Source organism: Suillus subaureus, assembly GCF_016647635.1.
Source record: "Suillus subaureus strain MN1 chromosome Unknown BJ212scaffold_15, whole genome shotgun sequence".
In the NCBI taxonomy this organism is placed as follows: domain Eukaryota; kingdom Fungi; phylum Basidiomycota; class Agaricomycetes; order Boletales; family Suillaceae; genus Suillus; species Suillus subaureus.
The window spans coordinates 778425-804552 of NW_024538571.1; the positions used below are offsets into that span (position 1 = coordinate 778425).

General features: G+C 44.8%; 7 protein-coding genes across 7 annotated transcripts; 2 read left to right on the top strand and 5 right to left on the bottom strand.

Moving 5' to 3' along the window:
- Nucleotides 1-3182: 3182 nt before the first annotated feature.
- Nucleotides 3183-3611, top strand: BJ212DRAFT_1243671 (WD40-repeat-containing domain protein; the record flags this gene model as incomplete). Its single annotated transcript, XM_041329621.1, has 1 exon — nt 3183-3611. A coding segment is annotated over one exon (429 nt), but the record flags the coding sequence as incomplete, so codon positions are not given.
- Nucleotides 3612-5853: 2242 nt separating this feature from the next.
- BJ212DRAFT_1221723 (uncharacterized protein) lies at nt 5854-6260 on the bottom strand (the record flags this gene model as incomplete). The annotated part of the gene is made up of 2 exons (XM_041329394.1): nt 5854-6099; nt 6153-6260. Coding segments are annotated over 2 exons (354 nt in total), but the record flags the coding sequence as incomplete, so codon positions are not given.
- Nucleotides 6261-9470: 3210 nt separating this feature from the next.
- On the bottom strand, nt 9471-10898 carry BJ212DRAFT_1299601 (uncharacterized protein; the record flags this gene model as incomplete). The annotated part of the gene is made up of 6 exons (XM_041332888.1): nt 9471-9595; nt 9673-9770; nt 9967-10070; nt 10095-10202; nt 10255-10287; nt 10890-10898. 6 exons carry the CDS (start codon nt 10896-10898, stop codon nt 9471-9473), a joined length of 477 nt encoding a protein of 158 aa, XP_041193448.1.
- Nucleotides 10899-11605: 707 nt separating this feature from the next.
- Nucleotides 11606-12499, bottom strand: BJ212DRAFT_1480742 (uncharacterized protein; the record flags this gene model as incomplete). The annotated part of the gene is made up of 4 exons (XM_041340139.1): nt 11606-11734; nt 11791-12147; nt 12217-12312; nt 12362-12499. 4 exons carry the CDS (start codon nt 12497-12499, stop codon nt 11606-11608), a joined length of 720 nt encoding a protein of 239 aa, XP_041193449.1.
- Nucleotides 12500-12809: 310 nt separating this feature from the next.
- Nucleotides 12810-13508, top strand: BJ212DRAFT_1480743 (uncharacterized protein; the record flags this gene model as incomplete). The annotated part of the gene is made up of 4 exons (XM_041340140.1): nt 12810-12924; nt 13018-13140; nt 13191-13301; nt 13354-13508. 4 exons carry the CDS (start codon nt 12810-12812, stop codon nt 13506-13508), a joined length of 504 nt encoding a protein of 167 aa, XP_041193450.1.
- A 1731-nt stretch (nt 13509-15239) lies between these two features.
- BJ212DRAFT_1271141 (uncharacterized protein) lies at nt 15240-15518 on the bottom strand (the record flags this gene model as incomplete). Its single annotated transcript, XM_041330937.1, has 1 exon — nt 15240-15518. A coding segment is annotated over one exon (279 nt), but the record flags the coding sequence as incomplete, so codon positions are not given.
- Nucleotides 15519-20388: 4870 nt separating this feature from the next.
- Nucleotides 20389-21591, bottom strand: BJ212DRAFT_1299605 (uncharacterized protein; the record flags this gene model as incomplete). Its single annotated transcript, XM_041332889.1, has 6 exons — nt 20389-20413; nt 20465-20832; nt 20867-20893; nt 21111-21143; nt 21195-21319; nt 21423-21591. The coding sequence occupies 6 exons, from the start codon at nt 21589-21591 to the stop codon at nt 20389-20391; spliced, it is 747 nt and encodes a 248-aa protein (XP_041193452.1).
- Nucleotides 21592-26128: the final 4537 nt, after the last annotated feature.

Below are 26128 nucleotides of genomic sequence, written 5' to 3' on the forward strand. Positions count from 1 at the left end.
CTCTTTCGACAATGAACTAAAGTCCGTCGTTAGTCCGATTCACTTGGCTGGAATGCCGCCGACGGTATCCCCAAGATTCCTAAACGCCTGGAGAAAGTTGACTCCGATCCTTCTCAGATTGCACAAGTATGTGCTTTTATCGCTGGCTTGTGCGTGACTGACCTTCATGCGTAGGTAGATTCAATTGCGAAATCAGTAATCGCATACGCGTACAAGGTGCGCTTGTGCACACATCTTCAACTTTGCAGGTTTATAAGATGTCCCATGTCAGATGATTCACGATCAGCCACTCACAGATGATGTTCTTTCCCCACTGCTTGCAAAGATCGGGGAAGTCTATGCTTTAACGACGAACGGACAGGAATCGAACAAGCTTTCATCCATGGTGGAGATATATGGACAGATGGCGCGACAGACGCTAGAATGCACTGCCTTCATCGTTTATTACTCAGAGACCAAGAATTTTTGTGAGTCGAATGTACTGAGCGGCTGCCTAGGACTTACTATGGTTTGGATAGGGAAACGAGTTGGCAAGTACGTTTCCGAGGAAACATCTGCCACGATTCAGAAATACAACGAGGTTCTCGACGACCTGATTCAGCAATTTCAACATCGAACGACTCGTGACCATCACATTACCCTCTACCGTATAGGTAAGTGTTGGCCTCAAACTCACATCGAACCTTGTTTGATAATCACCATCTCGTCATCTAGCTGACGATCTGGACCCAAACGACATGGTGTATGCCACCGGTGCTGGACTGGATATTTCCAAGTGTTGTCTCCCAGGTACTCGGGAAGGAATCCTATCCAGGATCAAGTCCTGGGTTTGCAGCACGGGAGAGGACGTGCCGCGCGTCCTGTGGTTGTCAGGCGCTCCAGATACAGGCAAATCAGCCATTGCCCACACAATAATGAAGTGGCATATGGAGCTTGGTGGTCTGGGAGCTTGCTTCTGCTTCGATCGCACACGAGGAGTAGACTGCCGCCATAAAAAAATAATTCCCACTATCGCACGTGATCTGGCTGATTGCGATCCTTTCGTGAGGCGAGCGCTGGGGAGTGTGCTCCACGATAACAACGCACTCAAGCATACAACCAAGATTGAAGAACAATGGAAAGAATTAATAATCGCACCAGTGGGAAAGGCCCCGGAAGCCATTGTTTCTCCCCTCCTGATTGTCATCGATGGGTTGAATGAGAGTGGTGAAGCAAATTCCCGGGAAGAGGTTCTTCGTCTGCTTGCTGGCAAGCCGGATGCGTCTTCTTCTCAGCTCATCCCACGAAACTACCGTATTCTTGTCACTTCCCGTCCACTACGTGACATTATCGATGCCCTTCACACCGTCAAATATTTTTCCATGGATGATATTTTGGCCTCGTCCGCAGATGACATTCAGCTTTACTGCTCCCGCAAGCTGGCAGGCTCCGACGACAGGTATATCAAGGTGCTTGCTCAGAAATCTGGCGGTCTGTTTGAATGGGCCCGGCTCGCTTGCGAGTATATCAACGGAACCACCAGAGATCGAATGATCCGTTTCCAACGTGTGCTTGCTGAATCGTCTGGAAAAGAAATATATCCGTTTGATGTTATATATAGACTTACCTTGGAAGAAGTGATGCCAGAGGAATTGATTCCCATGTTTTGCTCTGTGATGGGGCAAATCCTTGCATCGCTGGAACCGCTTCCCATGGCCGCATTGACTGCGGTGCGACAGCATTTCCCAAGCAATCATGACCGTTATGACGTAGGCCGAGTCATCGGGCGGATGGGCTCGCTTTTGATCGGAATCGCGGATTCTTCATCCCCTCCCATACGTCCCTTCCATGAATCCTTCTACGAGTTTCTCACAGAGAAATCACGGAGCCATGATTTCTTCGTCGATATGTCACTGGTGCAAAGTGATCTGGCTTTTGCCTCGCTTCGTGTCATGGAAGATGGGCTTTGTTTCAATATCTGCTCCTTGGAGAGTTCTTACCTGCCCAACTCTGCTGTGACCGATTTGGAGACACAAGTGAAGAAATCCATCTCGGCTGAGCTATCGTACTCGTGTCGCTTCTGGGGGACACATGTGCGAGCCACATCCTTCGAACCATTGCTTGCTAAGAATGTTCAAGCTTTTTTCGATGGGAAACGCCTCCTTTTCTGGCTTGAAGCACTGGCTCTAATGAAAAGTCTCGGCAGTTCAGAGGGGTCCCTCTCGTCTATCGTAGACTGGTTTACGGTACGTAGCTGGATCCCATTATTGGGATTAATGGAACCTCACGGGTAGTGGCAGGGTCATGGCGAATATACACATACCGGCAGCGCTGCCAGGGACACCCAAGAATTCGTCCGGAGTTTCGGAATCACCATTTCACACAGCACTCCGCATTTATACTTGTCCGCTCTGCCGTTTGCCCCACCAGAGTCAGCGGTGTATAAAGTATTTGACACACATTTTCCTCGAACCGCACGGGTTGTTCCTGGATGTGACATAGCGCCGCGTCAGATTCCTTGCGGGGATGCCAGCGTTATGTCTGTGACAGTCTCGCTTGATGGATGTAATATTGTGTGTGGTTTAGATGACGGAAGAATCCAGGTGTTGAATAGGACGACTGGCAAAGAGTCGGATTCCTCTCCCAAAGGTCACAACGGCGCTGTTCGGTCTGTTGCAATCTCGCCAGACGGCAGCCTCATTGTGTCTGGCTCGAATGACAAGACAGTCCAGGTCTGGCATATGGAGAATAAGAGCTCGTTTACCCTCAAAGGGCACACTGACGCCGTTCGGTCTGTCGCCATCTCGCCAGATGGAAAACGCGCCGTGTCTGGTTCGAATGACAAGACGATCCGGGTGTGGGATCTAGAGGCTCATAAGGCATTTGGTGTCCCACTCCAAGGGCACATCGGCTTCGTACAGTCTGTCCAACTAAATCAAAACCACATTATTTCTGGTTCAGCCGATAATACAATCCGGATATGGGATGCAAAGAATTGCAAGGAATTGGGTGCCATCCAAGGGCATTCCGACTGGGTCCAATCTGTTGCACTCTCATGGGATGGAAATCTCATCGTATCTGGTTCACGTGACAAGACCATCCGGGTGTGGAATGCGGAGACCAGAGAGTCATGTTATGCCCCTCTCCAGGGGCACACTGATGATGTTTTGTCTGTCGCAATCTCGCGAGATGGAAAACACATCGTATCTGGTTCAGCTGACAATTCCGTCCGGGTGTGGGATGTAGAGAGTGGTGGTGTACTTCGTGCCTCTCTTCAAAAACACAAAGACTACGTCCGGTCTGTTGCAATCTCGCCAGACGGAAAATATGTCGTGTCTGGTTCGGATGACAAAACAATCCGGGTGTGGGACAAAGCCCTTGAAGCACCTATGCGCTTCTCGTCCGACCTGGCCAGTATTCTTTATTCCACCTCCTCCGCTCTCCAAAAATCTTGCAACATAGCATCTCTTAAGGATGGGTGGATTATAGATCCCAAAGGACAGCTTCTCCTGTGGATTCCGTCTGATCGCCACCCTTCTGTCGCCAACAACATGCTGTTGATATCCGATGGTTCCTCACGGCTGAATTTAAAGAATTTCGTACATGGCACATTATGGCGCAGGTGTCGGGAAAAGTTGTAGTGATCTTTCGTAGTTTACGTCCTGGCCACATATTATAGTAATCAACAAATGCATATTTGCGTACATCCTACAAAAGAACCTGTACAATAGAGTCTGGGTAATACAATACCGCCTTGGGTAGCGTAAATATAACTCGAGATAAATACGCATGAGTTCCTACAAGATTGATAATCTAAGACGGATCATGCTTGGGCTCATGTCTTTTCAACTCTTTTATTGAAGCGATTATTTCGGACGGTGGAGATTGTCGCGATTCCAACTTGCTAATCGTGCCGCCCAGCCCATTACGAAGTACTTCGAGCTCGTTCGTTGGAGCATCTGGTGGCATGTGAGACTTCGTAGCGGTAACAAGAGCTTCAAGAATGTCAATGCCATCATCCAGAACATCAGAATCATAACCGTCGCTGTCCTGGCGGCCTGCGACATGCCATGCCATCCTCGTCATGTCCCACCACTGTTGTGTTGTGATGGCGCCAACGGCCGGTTGTTCGTAAGCGCGGAGGAATATTCCCGCGAGATAAAAGAAGGAAGAAGGAGGTTGGTCGTGAAAATTGGGGATGTCTTTGATCCATTTCTCGATATGGTGATCTTGGTCCAAGTAAGAGAGCCAGTTGGCATGACTTGCAAGAGTGAAGATGAGACCGAGACTGTAGAAATGATAGTCGGGACCGGATTCGGATTGAACTATGGTAAGTAGGGCTGGGAAGAGCTTGGAAAAGGCCTCCTTCTGTAAAGGCAACAGAACACTGGGGCTGGGAGTGCCGGTGGCGATAGCTAGATCTTGTCTGATACGATAAGCGTTGCGTAAAGCGACACGTTTGAAGTCATGGGTATCTCGACACATGAAACGAATGAGTGTACGGCAGTATTGATCAAATTTAGTGTTGTGGAGTGATGGTACCGGCAACGCGAGGAAGATCAGATGCTGAATGTCGGTGAACTGGAAGTCTGCCAGTCCAAGGTCCCCGCGATTATATTGGGACCAATCGGAGACTTCGAAGAGGCGAATTGCATTGGCAAACAAGTCGCCGTTGCGGTGTCCACGCTGGATGGGGGAACTGATGGCTGTCAGGACAGCCTCAGAGAAAGATGAATCGCAGCGCGAGTTGGTGTCAACAACCCGACAAGCAGCACGAAGTGCGCCATGGCGCAATACATGCGACTCCGAGTCATGGCTGCTATTCAAAAATGGAGCAATGAAGGCTGGATCGTACGATAGTTCCTTGCGGCCACTGAGCAAGACGAGGGCATCTCCTGCTGCTTCAAAATATTGTGTATCGTTGAAACGTTTTGCGCAGTCCATGAGCTGTGTTGCGCAGTCCATAAGCCAGTCAACGTCCGGGAGATCGAGTTCCAATCTGAATTGACCAACCCAAACCAATTCTGCATATTTCTTGTCTGGATCAACAAATTCATTCATGCCAGCACCCAGCGCCATACGCAGATCAGTGCGCATGTTATCCACCTGGTCCCGTAGCTCTGTAGAAACGATCTTCTTCATACTCTCCTTCATTCGGCAGAATGAAGTATTGCACCGTTCCAGTGCCTTAGGAAGATACAAGCTGCGCCACGATGACCAGTGTTCCCACCCCTGTCCGATTTCATTAAGTATCTCCGTCGCCCCGCCATACTTCCAGGAGATGTGGATCAACGCCCTCCCGAATGACACCGCATTGCCTTGGTCTGGTGGTGTTGAGTTAAAACATGCTTTGAACATGTCTCGTACTTTCTTGATCAACGCATCGGACAGGACATGCTGTGGCTGGTTGGGCGAAACATGCTGCGGCTGGTTGGACATGGTAACCATCAAGTCAAGCGCCAAACTGAGAACGTCAGGGTTTGTCGAATTGTCCAAGATCCATGACATGGCGGATGCAGTAGAATCTTTATGATTTTGGTGGTCAATACGAAAGAGATACCGAATGGCAAAGGAGATCCACGTCTGGAATGGACTGTCAGGGCATCTCAGAGATACCACGACGGTGGAGACAAAGAAAATGAAGCCGCAAGCGGCTGGTACGATGATGAAAAGAGAGATGATCCGGTGTTGCATCCACATCGCAGCTGCCAAGGACAAAATAAACAGAAAGAGAGAGATTTGGAGAAGGACTGGGAATGATTGCAGGACACGTTCGAAATACTGTTTTTTTAGCTCCTCAAACTTGCGATGCCTCTGCTGGCATCGGTCTCCAAGTCGACCACCGTCAAAACGGTTGGTCTTATAGTGATTCAGCCATTGCTTGCCCAAGACAGCGCCAAAGGCAGCAAGCAGACTGAATGTAAGGCTCGTATACGCAAGCACCTGCATCCATATTTTGGAAGAAGAGTAAGTGACGGGTGCCGAAAAGGCTGGCTGGGCGACAGAAGATCCGTTCCATGTGTTCTGCATAAATTGTACCAAAAGATCATTGGTGGTATCAGTGGGATTGGGCTGCATTGCGATGATGAACGCGGTATTGACGGCAGAGAACAGACCAGCCTGGTTGTTCGTGTTAGATGGTAATAAAAACAACTATATATAATTTCCCGTACGAAGAGCATTAGTATATCCATATTGCCGTTACACCTCTCGTACATGTTGTCGTCGTATTCGCCAGACATCTTTTTGTATGCAAACCAAAATTTAAAAGCCAAGTCCTCTCCTCTTTCCTCGGCAGCAATGCTGGAGGTCTCGAGGACCTCGATAATCTGCAGGAGAAGATTCACGAGTGAACTAAAATGAAGGTGTTCAATTCTAATACAATCACACGAAAATAAGGACTTACGCATTGAAATCGATGATTGGATTATTATGATTGAAATTCATGGGGAACTTCGAGCTTGGTAGATATTGGTGGGGTGGATTGGAAGAGAACTGAGAGACACTACAGCGCTTAGAAGTCGCGCATTGATGACATTAATATAGTGGTGAGTTCATGCCAGGTATCTTGAGATGCTACCGAGCGCTAGAAGTACCATTGATAATATCGATATCGAGGCAACGTTCTAAACGCTCAGCGCTCAGCGGTGACATCCGATGTGTACCTGTAACTCCCACGTATTTGAGTGATGAGTGCATTCCGAAATAGATTCAACTTATAGGAACAGCGGTGGTTGACCACAACTTCGCTTCCGCCAAGTTTCATTCAGATCATAGGAACCGCACCAGTTTAACTCCGTCACTTTCACTGCCCTCGTCCTTCTCCAGTAATTGGAGGGACGCTTTTAGCGCCCAGCGCCCATGCTCCCATATGGCCATCGCGTCCTTCTCCGCACCTTTTCTTCCGCCTAATCAATCTATATTATACCGCCGACAACGCCGGACACGCCCTTATTAACACTTTGTAACAAACGCAGACTTCATAATATATGTACAAAATTCAACTCTCCAGGCAGGTTAGAATGTGGGCCTGCCACACGCTCGCTGCAAAAATTTGTCGACAGCTTCCAATACCATCATACTGGATGATACCAAACTAATAAACTCGCGCTACCGGTCCTATACTAACCTGCAAGCTTTATACCCGAAGGTATGTATATGGCGTGCAGGTTCGCCGCAATGTCAGCTGTGACGGCATGAACTTGACACTTCTAGGTGTCATCGTGAGAGGATGAGCTTTTGACGACTGAGTAGTGCAGAGCACTAATATTCACGCGCCACCGGGCATTGGCACTCTTGATCATGATTCCACTCATACCTACCGTGCATCAAAAAGTATCACTTGTCAAGGTATGCACTTTTACTCAGGCCATTCAATTTTTAATAGCGATTTAGCCTATAGTATCACAGCGCCCTCATGTCACTCAAAGTTCAATGGCAAAACTTGTAGGCAACGGACATCAGCACTGCAATTCCCAACATTACGCTACGCATTTAAATTGTGATGCACTGTATCAACCAGCGCCCCGAATAACCATACAATTCATGCCATTGCCATCCTCACATGTTGATGGGTCCTTCGACCCAATATTAGAATTCGAGTTCCTGAGCCGTATCTGTGGTCACGATATACTATACACAGTTATATCACCGCGAGATTCACGGTTGAACGTTGAAATGTCAAAGATTATATACAGTGGTGGCTGCAATATTAACATTCTATTGAAGCGAGAATGTTGAGCAGAGTCTGGGGTCTTTTCATTGTGATTAATAATGGTACTCAGAATAAAATCTCGAACATAGTCTTCGGCTACTCTAATCTTGAAGGTCAGCTACTCTAACATTGTCAAAGCACAGCATGCAGTATATTGCAATTCAAGGTCAGTCTGGCATCATGCTTTGGAGTTCAAAAACACATGCCTGCTGCTTGTCAATGTGCTCACTGGTCTGCACGACTTCAAGCTAACACTTATCTGCTCTCAAGGGGAATGGACCCCTCCATCCACCTTGAATATTTAGAAATCTTCAAGGTGACAGGTGTCGTCCTTCACTTCTCCCTACCTCATTAACACTCACTCACACATTATTCTTGAAATATTTGACTCTTTGCTGCACCCAATGGCCTCTATTTCTTCAATCACTGAGAACAAGCACATTGAAGTGGTCAAGGAGCCTTGGTGATGATCAAGCTGTTACAACACACTTGGTCAGATATTACTGACCAACCAATGGCTCAACAAACTTTCAGCAGTGTGAGTTGACTTCATGTGTCGGGGGATGCTGACTGGCACTTGTCTCTCAGCAGCTATAGATGTCCTAGGTAGGTCACACATTTCATGTGTGAGATATCTTTCAACCAATTTGTATAACAGTTCCCATGCAGCAAATCAATAAACTCAGTGAAGATGCAGTGACAGCAACAGCAGCACTCACACCTGTATCCACATGAGCAGCAGCAGCAACAACAACAGTGTTGTCAGTAGCAGCAGCACCTGCAAATGGAGACGGAGACCCACATCCCCCTGGACCTGTACCACCTGCACCTCCATTGATCAATATTGATGAGGACCTTGATATAGATGATGGGCCAATGGTTCTACAAGTGTTTGTGCAGCTGGCAAAAACACCTCATAAGAATTCCTTTTTTTCATTTTTAATGCTGTACTAAACATACTGTACAGAGGGAAAAAAATGTGCTCAAAGCATTCCTGCACCTGCTAATGAACTCAATATTCCTCACCTTTCTGACCTTCTCAGTTGCTTCTTGTTCCAACAGTTGCATCCCAACGATCCCCATGACACATCTGATGTACCTCTCGCTGAATGCCTGCTTTACCTCAACAAAATTTTGGTTTTCAATTTGGCATCATTGTGATTTTACATGCCAAGTGATTTGAGCAGTATTGGTGGCATGTGCATTGAACACATCTGTGCTTGTCCCTCCTGGTGGAACAAGTCCTCATGCAATGACTGCGTCTTCATCAACATGGACTCTAGTCTACCTGGCATGTGAGGCCTTGAAGTTGTGTGTGTCCCTGCACTGTGATCTGTTGGTTCAACAAAGTTGGTGATGCCACAGATGAGGCAGCCCATAGTGTCATATAGATACATCAATACACTACCATAGCCCTAAAATAGGGATACATCACCTAGTCTCATTATCCATTGTCCAGGCTGATGTATGTATATTATATCGATGGGTGAGGTGAGGTAGTTGTTATCACATATAAACATAACTGGGCTTAGACAGTTGGATAAGAAATAAATCAGTTTGCCAATGTAGGCACCAGAGAATTGAAGACATGGAGTACATACCCCTATATGAGTGCATATACCTATCATCAACCATGGAAACCTGAAACCTGAAAGCCTGAATACATCATGTCTGACATTCACCAAGTACTGAAACCTGAAACCCAACACCTGAAACCCAAAACTTGAAACTTGAACATTGAAACAAACTTTGAAACTCAAAACTCAAAACTCAAAACTCATACATTTTTACAAGTTTTGAGTCTCAAATCACCAAGAATAGCAATGCGAGCTGCACCATCCTGAATTGCAATTGCCATGGCATGGAGATCCGGCATGGGCAGGTCAAGTGCTGCAGCAGGGACTGCTTAACTCAAAGATAGAAGTGCTACAAGGGAAAATCAAGGTCAGATGGTGATGAAAAAAACTCGGGTGACTTACAAGCTGGTGCAGGTGCAGGTGCCTTGATGGCAGTGATGGTCTTGCTGCAACCACATGTCTGGGTCTTGGGGGTTGTCACAGCAGTGACACCTGGAGTTCTGGACTTGCCACAAGACTGACTGTGAGTTCAGGCCTTAGATTGGAAGGTGGAGGGAGCTTTGGAAGGAGCCTTGGAGGGTGTCCTGGACCTCATGTTCTGGGTGATAGAGGAAGCACAGATGTGTTTCAGTGGGGTACCCAGAGTTTCTGAGATGCGCTTGATCTTCTTTGTTGTGCAGCAGATGCATGACATACACAGATTCCTGGTCCTCTTGTCCAACCAAGTTGTGCAGGGCTGGTTTAGCTTGGTGCAAGTCTGGCATGGGTTGTTCTGCAGGTTGTGTTAGTGTATGGATGCACTTCAGATAAATCAAAGTACTCACCAGTCTGAGAATGAGAATATCACCTGCATTGATAACTGGGGGTGCCTGCACTGGGGTTTTGGGAATCAGCTGGGAGGGCTTGATGACCAGGTGACTGCTGGCAATCACCTGCTACATTGTAAGCATACACCTGAGTCCTGGATGCATAAATGTGACTTACTGTCACAAGGCCAAAGGGTTTTTTGGTTGGAACCTGGTGTGAAGAAGAAATAGGTACTAGGCTGTTAGCAACTAGCACTACTTATCCTAAGAGGCATGAGTCAGTAGATTGGCCCAAGAGGACTGTTATTGAAGCACTTCCTTTGAATATATGCAAGGGAAGCAAGTGAGCAAAGGAATTAAAATCTATAGCAGCCTAAGAAACTAGAGCACAGGATGTATGTATACCTTCAAATTCCTATGTCAGAGAATCAACCATGAGCATGGGCAAAAATTGACTGGCATTAGTATCACAAGTGCAAGATGAATACTAGAGGATACATGCAAGTGCAGCGAATGCTGGATACTGGTGCGGTAGATATAACATGCATGAAATCAACTGCACTTGATAGAGCAGCTGGGCACAAGAGAGATAGCATGAGAGAAGGACCACACTAAGTTACTGGTTGCAGGTTGGGTGTTCAAGAGCCTAAGTATATGGTCCTAGCAGTACAGAACTTCAGAGCAGTTGAATTGTGCAAGATTGTCAAGTATGAGCAAACAGATTGGATTGCACAAGGTCTACAAAAATAATGCAGGAGTGACTCTCCTATAGGGCTAAGTCCAGGGGGAAGGGAACTACTCAATTGTATGTACTGTGGTCATTGTATCATAGCATGTGAAGGTCCAGAATGCATAGGTGGGAATTGTAGTGTAGTAAGTGAGCGCATGACAAGTCTATAGGTAATAAGACATCATGCACTGCGGAATGTGAGTAATGTGTAATAAGACCTGTAGCTCGTTTATGTTATGAACTCAGATAGAGCGTCGTTCTAATAAAGGAATCAAGGATCAAGATTGATCAAGGACTAAGCCTTATTGAGTCAACACCTCCCTCAGGAGCGATCATCTAGACTCCTGCAGGATCTAGAGTTCAAAGGGGACAATCGCTAGCCTCCTTCCCAAGGAGCTAGAGTTCAAGTATCAAAGAGAACCGAGTAGATTCAAGTTAGAGAAAATACAAGTGGTAACTAGGGTTTATATACATAAGGGAATTGTGCACAGACCAGGCTGGGCAAAGGGTAACAACTACTAAGAGAGGAAGGTTCATGGGAAAACAAGGTATGAGTCAAAGATAAGGGAGACCATGAGGAAACAATGCAGTGAAAAGGAAGCGTTAGAAGTACAGCCATATAGGGGTCCACAGTGATGATGGGAAAAAGAGTGGGGCACTGTAACAGTTTAGCAATGACATTTTGGAAAATAATGCACCAGTGGAGATAGGTGGACATGGATAGGACATGGGAGGATAGATTCCTAGGACCGTACTGAAGTGCAGATGAGTTGATATATATGGATTAATGATCAGTGCTTTATCTCCTTTCCTGGTAGTGAGAAGAACCATGCTGGTGATCATATGTGCCTAGTGCCGGTATAATTGTCACACCAGGGTGATTGAGGTGAATTGGAGAGCCAGGGAAGGACAATGCCTGGCACTCCACCTGAAAATGGCTATGAGAAAATGTGAGACAAGTAAAAGATGAACCAGACAACATACCTGAATACCCACATCTTCTTCATCTTCTGAGTCCACTTGGGGCTTGGACATCACCCAGTGAGAGGACTTCACATGCTTGTGAGTCTTCATCACAGACTTTGGCAGTTGGGAGGAGAGTCCTGAAATCATGGGAGACTTCCTCTTCCAGCTCCCTTCCACCTCAAGCTCTGGGTCAGCATCAATGGCCTTACCTTTCCCCTTGTCCCAGAACTTGGTGGTGGTGCTGGTGGAGGGACTGGTGACATTGCCAGCGTGGATGGGTGGGGAGGGAAGGTCCACTGGAATTGGACCTGTGGAGGGAGGAGCAGCAACTGGGAGATCAAAGGTATGGTCACCTAAGACCTCCCAGGCAAGGAGCTTGGTGTGCCAGACATGTGTCAAGAGATGGGGATCGTCATACCCAATGCTGTGCTAGTTGGGCCAGACCTGGGGAGTCATGCCCTGGATGTGCAATAGCTCCTTTGAGCATGAAAGCACAATGCTGGGTAGGGGTCCAGACCCATAGTCCTTGACTACATGAGCCTGTCTGGATGTTAGAGAGAGAAAAAGAAAAAAAAAGAATGCTACATACCACAAGTGAACTGACCTGTGATGTCAGAGCAAAGTGGCTGGGATCTGGGGGAATTTGCTGGGTGCTGCTGATGATGGCCATGATCTGGGCAGTGGATGCCTTGAGACCAGTCAAAGAGGTGTCAACTGGAGTGGACATGATGGTTGAGCTGAGAGATTTAAAGATCTTGAAATCAGGTTGAAATCTGTTATCACAAGGATGAAGTTTCAAAAGAAACAACACATTTGGTGGATGATCTATAAAATCATTGATTGTTTGTCTTTGTTTGGTCATGGTTCAACTTTCGGCAATCACCAGTTTTATGTTGAACTTTGAAGTTTTTTCAATTATCAGTCAACAAATCAGTAAGTTCCCCACACAACATGAGTCCACAGTCAGCAGTTAAATTCAATGGATGTGGATGAGTCCACTGTGTCCCAGGCATCACTAGGTGTGTGGTATTTTTATCATGCCTTATCTATTTACTGGGTATCCCTTGGATGATCTATACCTAGGGCCAGATGATGACATAGAATATGATTCTCCATCATCTGGATCACTGGATGTCTTGGCTGCAATACCTGGTGAGTTTATCCATTTGTTAGGATCAAGGATCACCATGCATGCTCACTAAACCCTTGCAGATTAATCACCTCTGGCTCAAGCTGATCATCCAGGTTTTCTCATCAATCCAGACTTGTACCTTGGGCCTGAGGATGATATCATTGATGTGGATGAGTTGCTGGATTCTGCTGATCCTAAGATTGATGTTCCAGCTGCATCAGAAGTGTCTATGTCATGTGAGTCCATTAATTCCAGAGGATTATAGATACTTATTGTATCTCCCAAGTGGATGACACCTCTAATGAACTTCATTCAGAGCAGCCAGAGCTCACTAATGAAGATTTATGTTCAATGGCCCAGGAGTTCCAACCATTCAGGTCATATGAACACACTGGGTGTGAGTATCTGACAAAGCAGATCATTTATCTCTGTGCTAATTTTTCTGCAAGTGCAATCCATTCAAGATCAACCTGGTGATTACAAACACCGTACCAGTGATCTTCCTGATCCTTCCATTCCACTGCTACTCAAGGCCAAGCGACTCTTCTGGATGGCTTGGGCAGAAACTTCTAACAAACTCAGAAGAGCTGATGTGGACCTCTAGAGGTTGCAAAGAGCCCAACAGATGAGCATTGAAATGCTCAAGGTAGTAGATTCACTGATCAATTGGTTTGAATATCAGATTCAAATGTAAAGTACAAATGTTTGATAGTAGTCAAATCACATGTAAACTTCTGAATTTTCATTAACATACCCACATTGTGTAAACAACCAAATTTGTGACACATTCCTCTTCCATTTCCAATTGAGTTACCAAGGCTCAGGAGTTCCCAGGTGTCAAACACAGAAGTTTAAGTCTTGCTTTGGCTCACCAAGTCCCGAGTATTAAATACCAAAGTTCACTTCTTGCTTTATGGAGGATCACCAAGTCCTGAGTTCAATCTTCAAATCAAACTTAGGACTTGGTGATCCTCTGTACAGCAAGAATTGAACTTCAGTGTTTGACACTCAGGACTTGGTGAGCCAAAGCAAGACTTAAACTTCCATGTTCGACACCCAGGAACTCCTGAGCCATGAAGATTGAATAACATTGACATGTACATAAAGGCAGGCAGTGTAGTGTAAGTCCATTACTTCTTTCCCCTTGCTCTAGTCACTCAAGGGGTACTGTCTGATGGCTGTTGCATTGACTTACCCTGGGTTGTCCTTGCTGATGGCTCAATCACTGCTTTTTTCCCCATATGTTCTTCAGCACCAGAGATGTGTGCCCTCCTTCCATTCCAACATCTTCCTCAACATTGCTGGTGACTCATTAGTCAACCCAGCCAGGAGGTTGCCTATTTGCAATGTCAGCAGTGCACCAGTCTTTGCTGGCTTTACTGGGCAAGGCTTTGGAATTGCATGTGGGACCACTGTCCCTTCATATGCTGTCAAAGGACCTGGCTCTCTTCTGGGTCTCTTTTGTGGGGATCTACTGTCAGCCACATCATCATTAGCATCATCCTCCATGTGATGAGAGTCACTCTTGGGATTACTCTTGGTGTCAGCTGATAAATTCTGAGGCCTTCAGATCATCTGCTTTCTGACTTTACAAGTCCAATGAGAAGGTGAGTTCCTGGATACAACCAATGCTACCATGTCTCCATCTTTGTTCTTCCATGCTTTGAACAGGAATGTTGGACCTTTTCCTGTCTCCTGCCAAGCATGCCAGAAATCAAGTAAGGCTGTAGTGTTCCAATTTTGCAACTTGGAAGGCTCCATCAAGTCCACATCTGCCAGAACATACTTTCTTGCCACAAAGTCATCCTGACTTTGGATGATGGCACTCCATGGCATGACTGTGTTGTCAATCCTGGAACAGATCCCTGTGTCCATGCATTCAACAAATTCTTGGGTGTTGTGACAATAGACTCATGATAGTGCAATGTAAGAAATGCCCTCACAATGGCCTTCTTCTCCTCAAGTTTCATTTTAGTGATGTCTGGAAGCAACAGCATCTCATCTCTGTTGGTTTCCAGTTCAAAAGCAGGCTTTCTGATTCTTTTTCAACCTCCCTTCATCTGTTGTCCTCCATCTTGTGCCCCAGCACCTATCATCACGATGATCAACAAATTCCTTCTAGTAGCCAGAGTTCAAACACTCACTGAACTGTTCCTGCACATACTCCTGCCAAACTGGCTCAATGTCCTCCCAGTCCTTTGTCGTCATGACACTGTCCCCATCTCCTAATGCCTTGTTATCATCATGCCTGCATGACATCTATTGAGATTGAAGATCTGTGATGACTGACAAAATTCACTTACATCCCAAACAGCACCTCTCACTGTTCATTCTTTCAAGCCAATATCACAAACACTCTCATCCTGCATTGCTTCCACATCTCCTTTGAAAAGTGCTCTATATATGCAGGTCCCTTCTTACAAGCAACTTGTGCCTGTATCTTGGGAGGAGGAAAGTTGTTGGACCATTCTTTGGCTGTTTCCTTCACCTTCTCCAACTCATTGTCAGACAATTCAGCCATGACTCTCTTCACAGCTGCCTGATAATGCTTAAACATACTAGGACCTCCTGGCTTTGCCCTGGACTTGTCCTCAATCCTCTTTAGCACCTCTTCCCAGTTCTGCTAGTAGATCACCATCCTAGGCATCCATTTCCTCCCATAATTTATCATGTCCTTCCTTTCCTTCTTTTTCTTGTTGTTGAATAACCAAGTCTTGTATATCTGAGCATTGATGGAAGAATAAGATATTAAAATTTTATGTTTTCAACACAGCAAGGATGAATCACCTGCTTCCTTTTCTTCCATTGTGCTTGGTCAACCTTAGGAGCAAATAACCTGGCTAGCCCTAGCTATGGTAGTGAAAACTGCTTGCTTCTCTTTCCATGTTGCCGAAGTCCACTCAGGAAGGTAGTTCTTCAACTCTGAAATTTCATTTTCCATGAGCTTCTGTGTCTGTGGTTGACGTGCCCTATGTCTTCCAGAAGTCAACTGAGTGGAATGACCTGATCTTGCTATGGTGAATGAGATTGCAGAATGGGCTGAGGATAAGCAAGGTGGAAGTAATAATGGTGACAAGTTGAACTTTGAGCAAAGCCTAACAGTAGGTTAATCAACCCATATTGGACACAATGCCATTAATAGAAATGAATTTGTAATGATGCATCAAGACTGCATAACATCATATTGCAACAATGATTCATTCGACCTTCCTAAGCTAATACTTCACTTGCAATATCAGAAAATAAGATGAAGATAGGTAGATGCACCCCACTGCAAAAATCCCACAGGATAGAAGCAAGGGGCAGCAAGGGTAGGAAAACTTGGGTCAAGGTCCCACTTGTGAGCACAAAATGACATGCCTACAGGTCCATGCCTGACTCTCCCTCAGAATCACCAACACTTCAGCCTATTGAGGCACCACCTCCTTGGGAAGACTTTCCTAACAATGCTTATGAGCCATTGTTTTGCCCTGCATGTCCTCAGCCTAGGATTAACATATCCTTGTCAGGGGATGAATCACTTGATGAGTGAGTCTCATTTGATACTGAAGTCACCTCAGTGATAATAACAACTCCAAGCTGGAAATACACCCAGTCATTTGTTATGGATGGAAATTTCAAAACCAAACACCTGCATCCCATCAAGCCATTTGATGAAGTTTGGCTTTCTGATGGGTTGGGATTCATGGTGGAAAAGGACAGGTATAAAACGCATCTTGCAGAGGCTGCTGGCACTTTGGAAAAATTGAGCTGCAACAATCACCATGTGGTGAATCAAGCAAATGCAGCTCAGCACAAGCTGGAGTCCACAGGAATTGGGGGAGTTGCCTGTGCCTGACATGGTTACTTTGTCCCTCACTTGATGGTAGATTTTCAGAAAGGTGAAAGGCAAGCCAACCATGCCATTCTACATTCACGAGTTAACCATGCATCATTTGCAGACAAATGAACATGGATTATGCCCTATGTGAGGCTGCCAAGCACAACATGGAAGGCATCACCAGGGCTGTTATCTTCTATGATATCAACTGTCAATATGACAAGCACTTTTGGGTTTGGGTGGATTGAAGCTGATTTCTTGAAATGGTCCTGGAATTGACCATCATTCCCAGAATTGGGTTGTGGCATGTCCACAGACATCAGGCCAGCTGCTATGTCCAATATGCATTGAATTTTATTGAAGGCATCAGTCAGATCAATGGAGAGATCATGGAGACCCTATGGTCACATCTCAACCTGATTTCCCTTGCTGCTTGGGGAATGTCATCCCCACATCAAAAGGAATGTCTTGATTATCAGATGAACGATTCCAATTTCTGCAAGATGATCTGCATGAAAAGGACCCTTTGTAATAAATACAAGCAGGCAAAGAATGGCATTGCTGAAAGTGAAAAGGCTTTCAACAGACTTAATGAAGCAGTGCCCACAGCTTCAAAGAAAGAATGGTTAGCCAGCGAGAGGATCACTCAGTCCAGCAGAATAAATGACCCTGTGGCAATGGATGTATATAAGATTAATATCAAGAAGGGTAAGTTGACTTTGGCTACATCAAAGTCAGAATTAATTGTTGCACTCAGTACTGAGCAAAAAGGAGATTAAGCTTAGACTGCTAGAGAAGGGTAATGCCCGTAATGCAGCACCTGCTCATAGATCAGTGGCAACATGGATATCAATGGGGTTGGCAATTGAAGAGGCTCAAATTGCATTGGTTGTTGAGCTTTAAAGAATTAGAAGAAGAACTACAGAGACACAGAGATTAGACATTGCCCAGCAATATGATTGTCTCCAAGGCCAGATAGATGGATTCACTCAGTCTGCTCTTACACATCTGGGAGAGGGATTTGATGCAGACAACGATCCTGATGACTTGAACATAGACATTCTTGATGATCTTGACAATGACCTGGCAGATTTCACTGACACATCTGATACATGGGCAAACTCCCCTGAGCTCACTATCATCCCATTGCCATCAAACCTCAGGATAGATTGAAGGAGATGCTGTATGGCAGAGGATCTGATTCTGCTGGAGATGTTGCTTCATGAAGGGCAGGCCAATGATGCCCTTCACAACCTCCAGATTCACTTGTGCAACAAGGTGATCCTGTTCCAAACAATGGTCAGGCAGGCCAAATCTTAAGCCCTGAAAACTTGAGCTTGGTCCCAGGTGACATCAGTGCAGCAGGCAGTGTCCCTCCATGCCAGTATATATACAAAGACCCAGAAGCAAATGGTGCAACTTGAGCTGGGGCAAGACCAGCTTCAGACATACAAACTACTGCTTCAGGAGCAGCTCAAAATCAGCACTGCCATTGGGGATCCAAATGCCTGAGGTCAGCGAAACAAGTCCCTTGCTTGGTTCTGGTCTGTCAATGTAGACCTGGGGGGTCCAGATCACTCATGGAATGAGGAATGTGAGTTTGGGCATGCTTGATGTATCCTGTGCTCAGCTGATGGGACCCATCTGAAGTTTACCAAGTTCATTGGCTTCAGGTAAAGGCCCTATGGGATTGATGGAAGGAAGAAATGACATTGGTCCAATTGGAGATGAATTGGACATGTAACTTTTTCTTGTGGAAAGCAACCCAATGGGGCGACAGGATGTGGGAATCATTGGTGAAACACCTTCCAGGTCATTCATGCTACTTGGGAAGGCAATCCCAAATGTATTCATTACTGGCACAGGATACCCAGGCAGCATTTCAAGACCTGCAGAGCAGGTTCATAGATGCTTGAGATGAATGAATTTTTTTGCCAATGATATGAAACAGCTACTTCAACCCAAACATTTTAGTCTCAGGAAATGCCTGGATCAACCAATATTGGAGTTTGAAATTTTTTATCCATCAACCAGTGGCTCATATCTTCATGTCTGAACCAACTGTCATTGTGATTGTGATTTCCAGTGTCATACTCCTGCATTAGCCATGCCTGTATTGCAAACTCCTCCTGCATCCCCTTCTGATGCCATGGATTCTGGCAATGAATACCAACCCCTCACACTCAGTCTTGCAGATATTGCAGCTACAGTGTCAATGGCTGCATCATGCATCCAAGCATCTATCTCTCAATATCAGATGGAGGCTGCCAACACTGAGGAGCCTTCTGCTGCTCAGATCATGTACTTTAAAGCTGGGCTGCAATGGGAGATCACTGTAAGAGACTGATGACTGTGGTGGTCAATGCTAAGATTTCCAACAGACTTTTGTGACATCCATCCTGCAGTACTCAGCTGCAAGGCACATCATCTCAGTTATTCCAAACCTGGTTGCTCATATTCTTCAGTTGTTTCCCCAGCTCACCTGGAACACAGTTCTGAACCATGTCTTTTCATCCCACTTATGTCTCTTTCATGATATCACAGATCCAGGAGATCCCTTCAGGATTGTATCCAGCTATGATACTCCATGGTGGATCAGACATACTGCAATCCTGAATGAATTATGGCCATGGGATTGGGTAATGGGTTGCTGTGTCTTTCACTACCAGCATTGGCTAGTAAGGATTATACACAATTTCCTTGAGTGATGATTAATCTGTTCTAGGGTGGCATTGAGGATGATGGTCTGATTCTTCCTGAGCAGGTGGATGAAACCTCAGGTCCATCACTAATGGCACTGAAGTGGGTTAGAGAATGCCTCTGGACATTGATTGAGGAGCAACAAGAGGGCATCAGTGAAAAGATGGTGGAGATTGAAGTGTACACCAGCATCCTAACCAGATTGAACAGAGGAAGAGGAGAGTAGTCCTAGTCCTTGAGTTCAGAATGTTGAAGTCCAAACTCCACGAAAATGACATACCATCTTCCAAATATCTAACCTAACATTATATGCCAAGTCCTGAATACTGAATATCAAGTATCAAGTCCAGACTATCATATATCAAGATCTGAATCTTGAATGTTGAGTATTGAGTATTGAGATTCAGATATCAAGACCCAACTGTTGAATGTTGAATTCTGAAAATCAAGTTCCAAATTTCAACTATCAAGTATCAAATGTTGAGACCCAAATATCAAGACCTGACTATTGAATGTCAAGTTCCAAATATTGAGTCCTGAATATTGACTACTGAGTATCAAGTCCCAAATTTTAACTATTGAGTATCGAGTCCCGAATATCAAATGTCAAATTCCAAATATCAAGTTCCAAATTTCAACTATTGAGTATCAAATATTGAAACCCAACTTGATAGTTGGGTCTCGACATTTGACTATTGAATGTTGAGACCTGAATATTGAGACCTGACTATGGAATGTCAAATTCCAAATATCAAGTTCTGAATATTAAATCCTGAATACATCAAGTATTGAGATCCAGATATCAAGGCCCAAATATTCAAGATCCAGAGATCTAATATCTGGTATTTGACAGTAGGTACTAACATGGGTAACTACATTTTCTACTTATTTGATCTTTCACTGTTTGTAATCCACCCTAGCCCATCCACATGACAGAATCCCTCATATATGATGCCCAAGCAATCTAATCCCCTTTCACTGCATGAACCCTATGTCTCACAATCTTTCCAGAAAACACAATTATACAAACCAGATCATACCTGAACTCCAGCTGAAGGCTTGGCATACTCATCTGAGCACTAGAATAATTCCCCATGGTAGTGAGAATATTGAAGCATTCAGGAATAGATAAATGGTCTTGATGATTGGGGGTTTCCCGATTGGAAATGACAGACAGGCTGTTAAACACAGATGCCCAGTACTGGAGAGTCTCTGACATCTTTGGCAGTTCCTTGCTTTCTGCCTTTTCTCTGAGGCTCACAAAGGCTTGCAAACCTGCCCAGTACTGCTCAGGATGCATCACCCTGAGTGCTGCTGTTGCAATGGCTGCTGGCCTTGCAATGGCTTTGAGGATCTTCTCAGAGGATGCCCCCTTCAATGATGCAGATACCTCTGGATCTGACTGATTCTAGGGGATTCATGAGTTTAACTACCAAAATTACCATCACATCAGATCCTACCTCATGCCCCTGTTGAAACCATGCCAGAGACAAATTGATGCATCCCAGAGTTAAGACATCATTTTCCAAGCTTTGTTTGAATCACTCTTGATTAGTTTGCCAATTGCTATCAAGCTTTATGCTTTTTTTGAGGATTGGAGCAAGCAAATCAGAGGCCACCCAAATTTCCTTCTGTGGGCACCATTTGATGTTCAATATCCATTGAGTAACAATATATATTACACACCTGGGTGGCATCAGCCAGGGTGTCTGGGATGTACTATGTGATGATGGCACCGGATGCATCAAGAATTGTGGCAGGTATCTTAACCAACTTTGTGCCCTCATGGCCAGGGGGACACCTCTCAAGCAACTTCTCCTCTCTCTCTTCATTATGCCCAGTGTCCTTCAGAGAGATCAATTTGCTATATCTTGCAATATTGATCTGCATCTGAACTGTGATGAAGCAATTTGACTGATTAAACAAAATTTCCAAATCTGCAGGAAGACCCACTGGGATTTTTATATGCCTTTATCAGGTGATCAACCAATCAATCACAAGCCATCACCAGATCAGTGTCTAGGTTCAGAGAAGGTATAACTGGGTCTCCTCCTGTCCTCTCTGCATTGAATTTCCATTTGGTATATTCACATGCCTTGTGAGTGACAGTCAGGGACCAAGTGCACCAGAGGGTTATTTCAATATCAGAAGTGAAAGAAACAGTCATGATGAAATTGATCTTGGGAAATTAGACACCAAACCCTGCATGTCCACACTTTGGAGTTAAAGGGGGTGGAGATAGTGAGGATCAGATAAGGGAGCCTTGCATGATGTTATTTTCCAAAGATGTGTTATCATCCATTGCTCAATGAAATACCAGATGATTGGAAGTGTGCTGGATATCAAATATTCATTTGTTGAGACCCAGGTCTTGGAACTTGGTGTCTCATAGGGCAACACAAGCTGTGTGTATTAGCCACTTGGTAGTCAGTACTACAGATGTGAACATGTAGTACTGACTACCAAGTGGCTATGTGTAATATATATTGTTACTCAATGGATATTGAACATCAAATGGTGCCCACAGAAGGAAATTTGGGTGGCCTCTGATTTGCTTGCTCCAATCCTCAAAAAAAGCATAAAGCTTGATAGCAATTGGCAAACTAATCAAGAGTGATTCAAACAAAGCTTGGAAAATGATGTCTTAACTCTGGGATGCATCAATTTGTCTCTGGCATGGTTTCAACAGGGGCATGAGGTAGGATCTGATGTGATGGTAATTTTGGTAGTTAAACTCATGAATCCCCTAGAATCAGTCAGATCCAGAGGTATCTGCATCATTGAAGGGGGCATCCTCTGAGAAGATCCTCAAAGCCATTGCAAGGCCAGCAGCCATTGCAACAGCAGCACTCAGGGTGATGCATCCTGAGCAGTACTGGGCAGGTTTGCAAGCCTTTGTGAGCCTCAGAGAAAAGGCAGAAAGCAAGGAACTGCCAAAGATGTCAGAGACTCTCCAGTACTGGGCATCTGTGTTTAACAGCCTGTCTGTCATTTCCAATCGGGAAACCCCCAATCATCAAGACCATTTATCTATTCCTGAATGCTTCAAAATTCTCACTACCATGGGGAATTATTCTAGTGCTCAGATGAGTATGCCAAGCCTTCAGCTGGAGTTCAGGTATGATCTGGGTTGTATAATTGTGTTTTCTGGAAAGATTGTGAGACATAGGGTTCATGCAGTGAAAGGGGATTAGATTGCTTGGGCATCATATATGAGGGATTCTGTCATGTGGATGGGCTAGGGTGGATTACAAACAGTGAAAGATCAAATAAGTAGAAAATGTAGTTACCCATGTTAGTACCTACTGTCAAATACCAGATATTAGATCTCTGGATCTTGAATATTTGGGCCTTGATATCTGGATCTCAATACTTGATGTATTCAGGATTTAATATTCAGAACTTGATATTTGGAATTTGACATTCCATAGTCAGGTCTCAATATTCAGGTCTCAACATTCAATAGTCAAATGTCGAGACCCAACTATCAAGTTGGGTTTCAATATTTGATACTCAATAGTTGAAATTTGGAACTTGATATTTGGAATTTGACATTTGATATTCGGGACTCGATACTCAATAGTTAAAATTTGGGACTTGATACTCAGTAGTCAATATTCAGGACTCAATATTTGGAACTTGACATTCAATAGTCAGGTCTTGATATTTGGGTCTCAACATTTGATACTTGATAGTTGAAATTTGGAACTTGATTTTCAGAATTCAACATTCAACAGTTGGGTCTTGATATCTGAATCTCAATACTCAATACTCAACATTCAAGATTCAGATCTTGATATATGATAGTCTGGACTTGATACTTGATATTCAGTATTCAGGACTTGGCATATAATGTTAGGTTAGATATTTGGAAGATGGTATGTCATTTTCGTGGAGTTTGGACTTCAACATTCTGAACTCAAGGACTAGGACTACTCTCCTCTTCCTCTGTTCAATCTGGTTAGGATGCTGGTGTACACTTCAATCTCCACCATCTTTTCACTGATGCCCTCTTGTTGCTCCTCAATCAATGTCCAGAGGCATTCTCTAACCCACTTCAGTGCCATTAGTGATGGACCTGAGGTTTCATCCACCTGCTCAGGAAGAATCAGACCATCATCCTCAATGCCACCCTAGAACAGATTAATCATCACTCAAGGAAATTGTGTATAATCCTTACTAGCCAATGCTGGTAGTGAAAGACACAGCAACCCATTACCCAATCCCATGGCCATAATTCATTCAGGATTGCAGTATGTCTGATCCACCATGGAGTATCATAGCTGGATACAATCCTGAAGGGATCTCCTGGATCTGTGATATCATGAAAGAGACATAAGTGGGATGAAAAGACATGGTTCAGAACTGTGTTCCAGGTGAGCTGGGGAAACAACTGAAGAATATGAGCAACCAGGTTTGGAATAACTGAGATGATGTGCCTTGCAGCTGAGTACTGCAGGATGGATGTCACAAAAGTCTGTTGGAAATCTTAGCATTGACCACCACAGTCATCAGTCTCTTACAGTGATCTCCCATTGCAGCCCAGCTTTAAAGTACATGATCTGAGCAGCAGAAGGCTCCTCAGTGTTGGCAGCCTCCATCTGATATTGAGAGATAGATGCTTGGATGCATGATGCAGCCATTGACATTGTAGCTGCAATATCTGCAAGACTGAGTGTGAGGGGTTGGTATTCATTGCCAGAATCCATGGCATCAGAAGGGGATGCAGGAGGAGTTTGCAATACAGGCATGGCTAATGCAGGAGTATGACACTGGAAATCACAATCACAATGACAGTTGGTTCAGACATGAAGATATGAGCCACTGGTTGATGGATAAAAAATTTCAAACTCCAATATTGGTTGATCCAGGCATTTCCTGAGACTAAAATGTTTGGGTTGAAGTAGCTGTTTCATATCATTGGCAAAAAAATTCATTCATCTCAAGCATCTATGAACCTGCTCTGCAGGTCTTGAAATGCTGCCTGGGTATCCTGTGCCAGTAATGAATACATTTGGGATTGCCTTCCCAAGTAGCATGAATGACCTGGAAGGTGTTTCACCAATGATTCCCACATCCTGTCGCCCCATTGGGTTGCTTTCCACAAGAAAAAGTTACATGTCCAATCCATCTCCAATTGGACCAATGTCATTTCTTCCTTCCATCAATCCCATAGGGCCTTTACCTGAAGCCAATGAACTTGGTAAACTTCAGATGGGTCCCATCAGCTGAGCACAGGATACATCAAGCATGCCCAAACTCACATTCCTCATTCCATGAGTGATCTGGACCCCCCAGGTCTACATTGACAGACCAGAACCAAGCAAGGGACTTGTTTCGCTGACCTCAGGCATTTGGATCCCCAATGGCAGTGCTGATTTTGAGCTGCTCCTGAAGCAGTAGTTTGTATGTCTGAAGCTGGTCTTGCCCCAGCTCAAGTTGCACCATTTGCTTCTGGGTCTTTGTATATATACTGGCATGGAGGGACACTGCCTGCTGCACTGATGTCACCTGGGACCAAGCTCAAGTTTTCAGGGCTTAAGATTTGGCCTGCCTGACCATTGTTTGGAACAGGATCACCTTGTTGCACAAGTGAATCTGGAGGTTGTGAAGGGCATCATTGGCCTGCCCTTCATGAAGCAACATCTCCAGCAGAATCAGATCCTCTGCCATACAGCATCTCCTTCAATCTATCCTGAGGTTTGATGGCAATGGGATGATAGTGAGCTCAGGGGAGTTTGCCCATGTATCAGATGTGTCAGTGAAATCTGCCAGGTCATTGTCAAGATCATCAAGAATGTCTATGTTCAAGTCATCAGGATCGTTGTCTGCATCAAATCCCTCTCCCAGATGTGTAAGAGCAGACTGAGTGAATCCATCTATCTGGCCTTGGAGACAATCATATTGCTGGGCAATGTCTAATCTCTGTGTCTCTGTAGTTCTTCTTCTAATTCTTTAAAGCTCAACAACCAATGCAATTTGAGCCTCTTCAATTGCCAACCCCATTGATATCCATGTTGCCACTGATCTATGAGCAGGTGCTGCATTACGGGCATTACCCTTCTCTAGCAGTCTAAGCTTAATCTCCTTTTTGCTCAGTACTGAGTGCAACAATTAATTCTGACTTTGATGTAGCCAAAGTCAACTTACCCTTCTTGATATTAATCTTATATACATCCATTGCCACAGGGTCATTTATTCTGCTGGACTGAGTGATCCTCTCGCTGGCTAACCATTCTTTCTTTGAAGCTGTGGGCACTGCTTCATTAAGTCTGTTGAAAGCCTTTTCACTTTCAGCAATGCCATTCTTTGCCTGCTTGTATTTATTACAAAGGGTCCTTTTCATGCAGATCATCTTGCAGAAATTGGAATCGTTCATCTGATAATCAAGACATTCCTTTTGATGTGGGGATGACATTCCCCAAGCAGCAAGGGAAATCAGGTTGAGATGTGACCATAGGGTCTCCATGATCTCTCCATTGATCTGACTGATGCCTTCAATAAAATTCAATGCATATTGGACATAGCAGCTGGCCTGATGTCTGTGGACATGCCACAACCCAATTCTGGGAATGATGGTCAATTCCAGGACCATTTCAAGAAATCAGCTTCAATCCACCCAAACCCAAAAGTGCTTGTCATATTGACAGTTGATATCATAGAAGATAACAGCCCTGGTGATGCCTTCCATGTTGTGCTTGGCA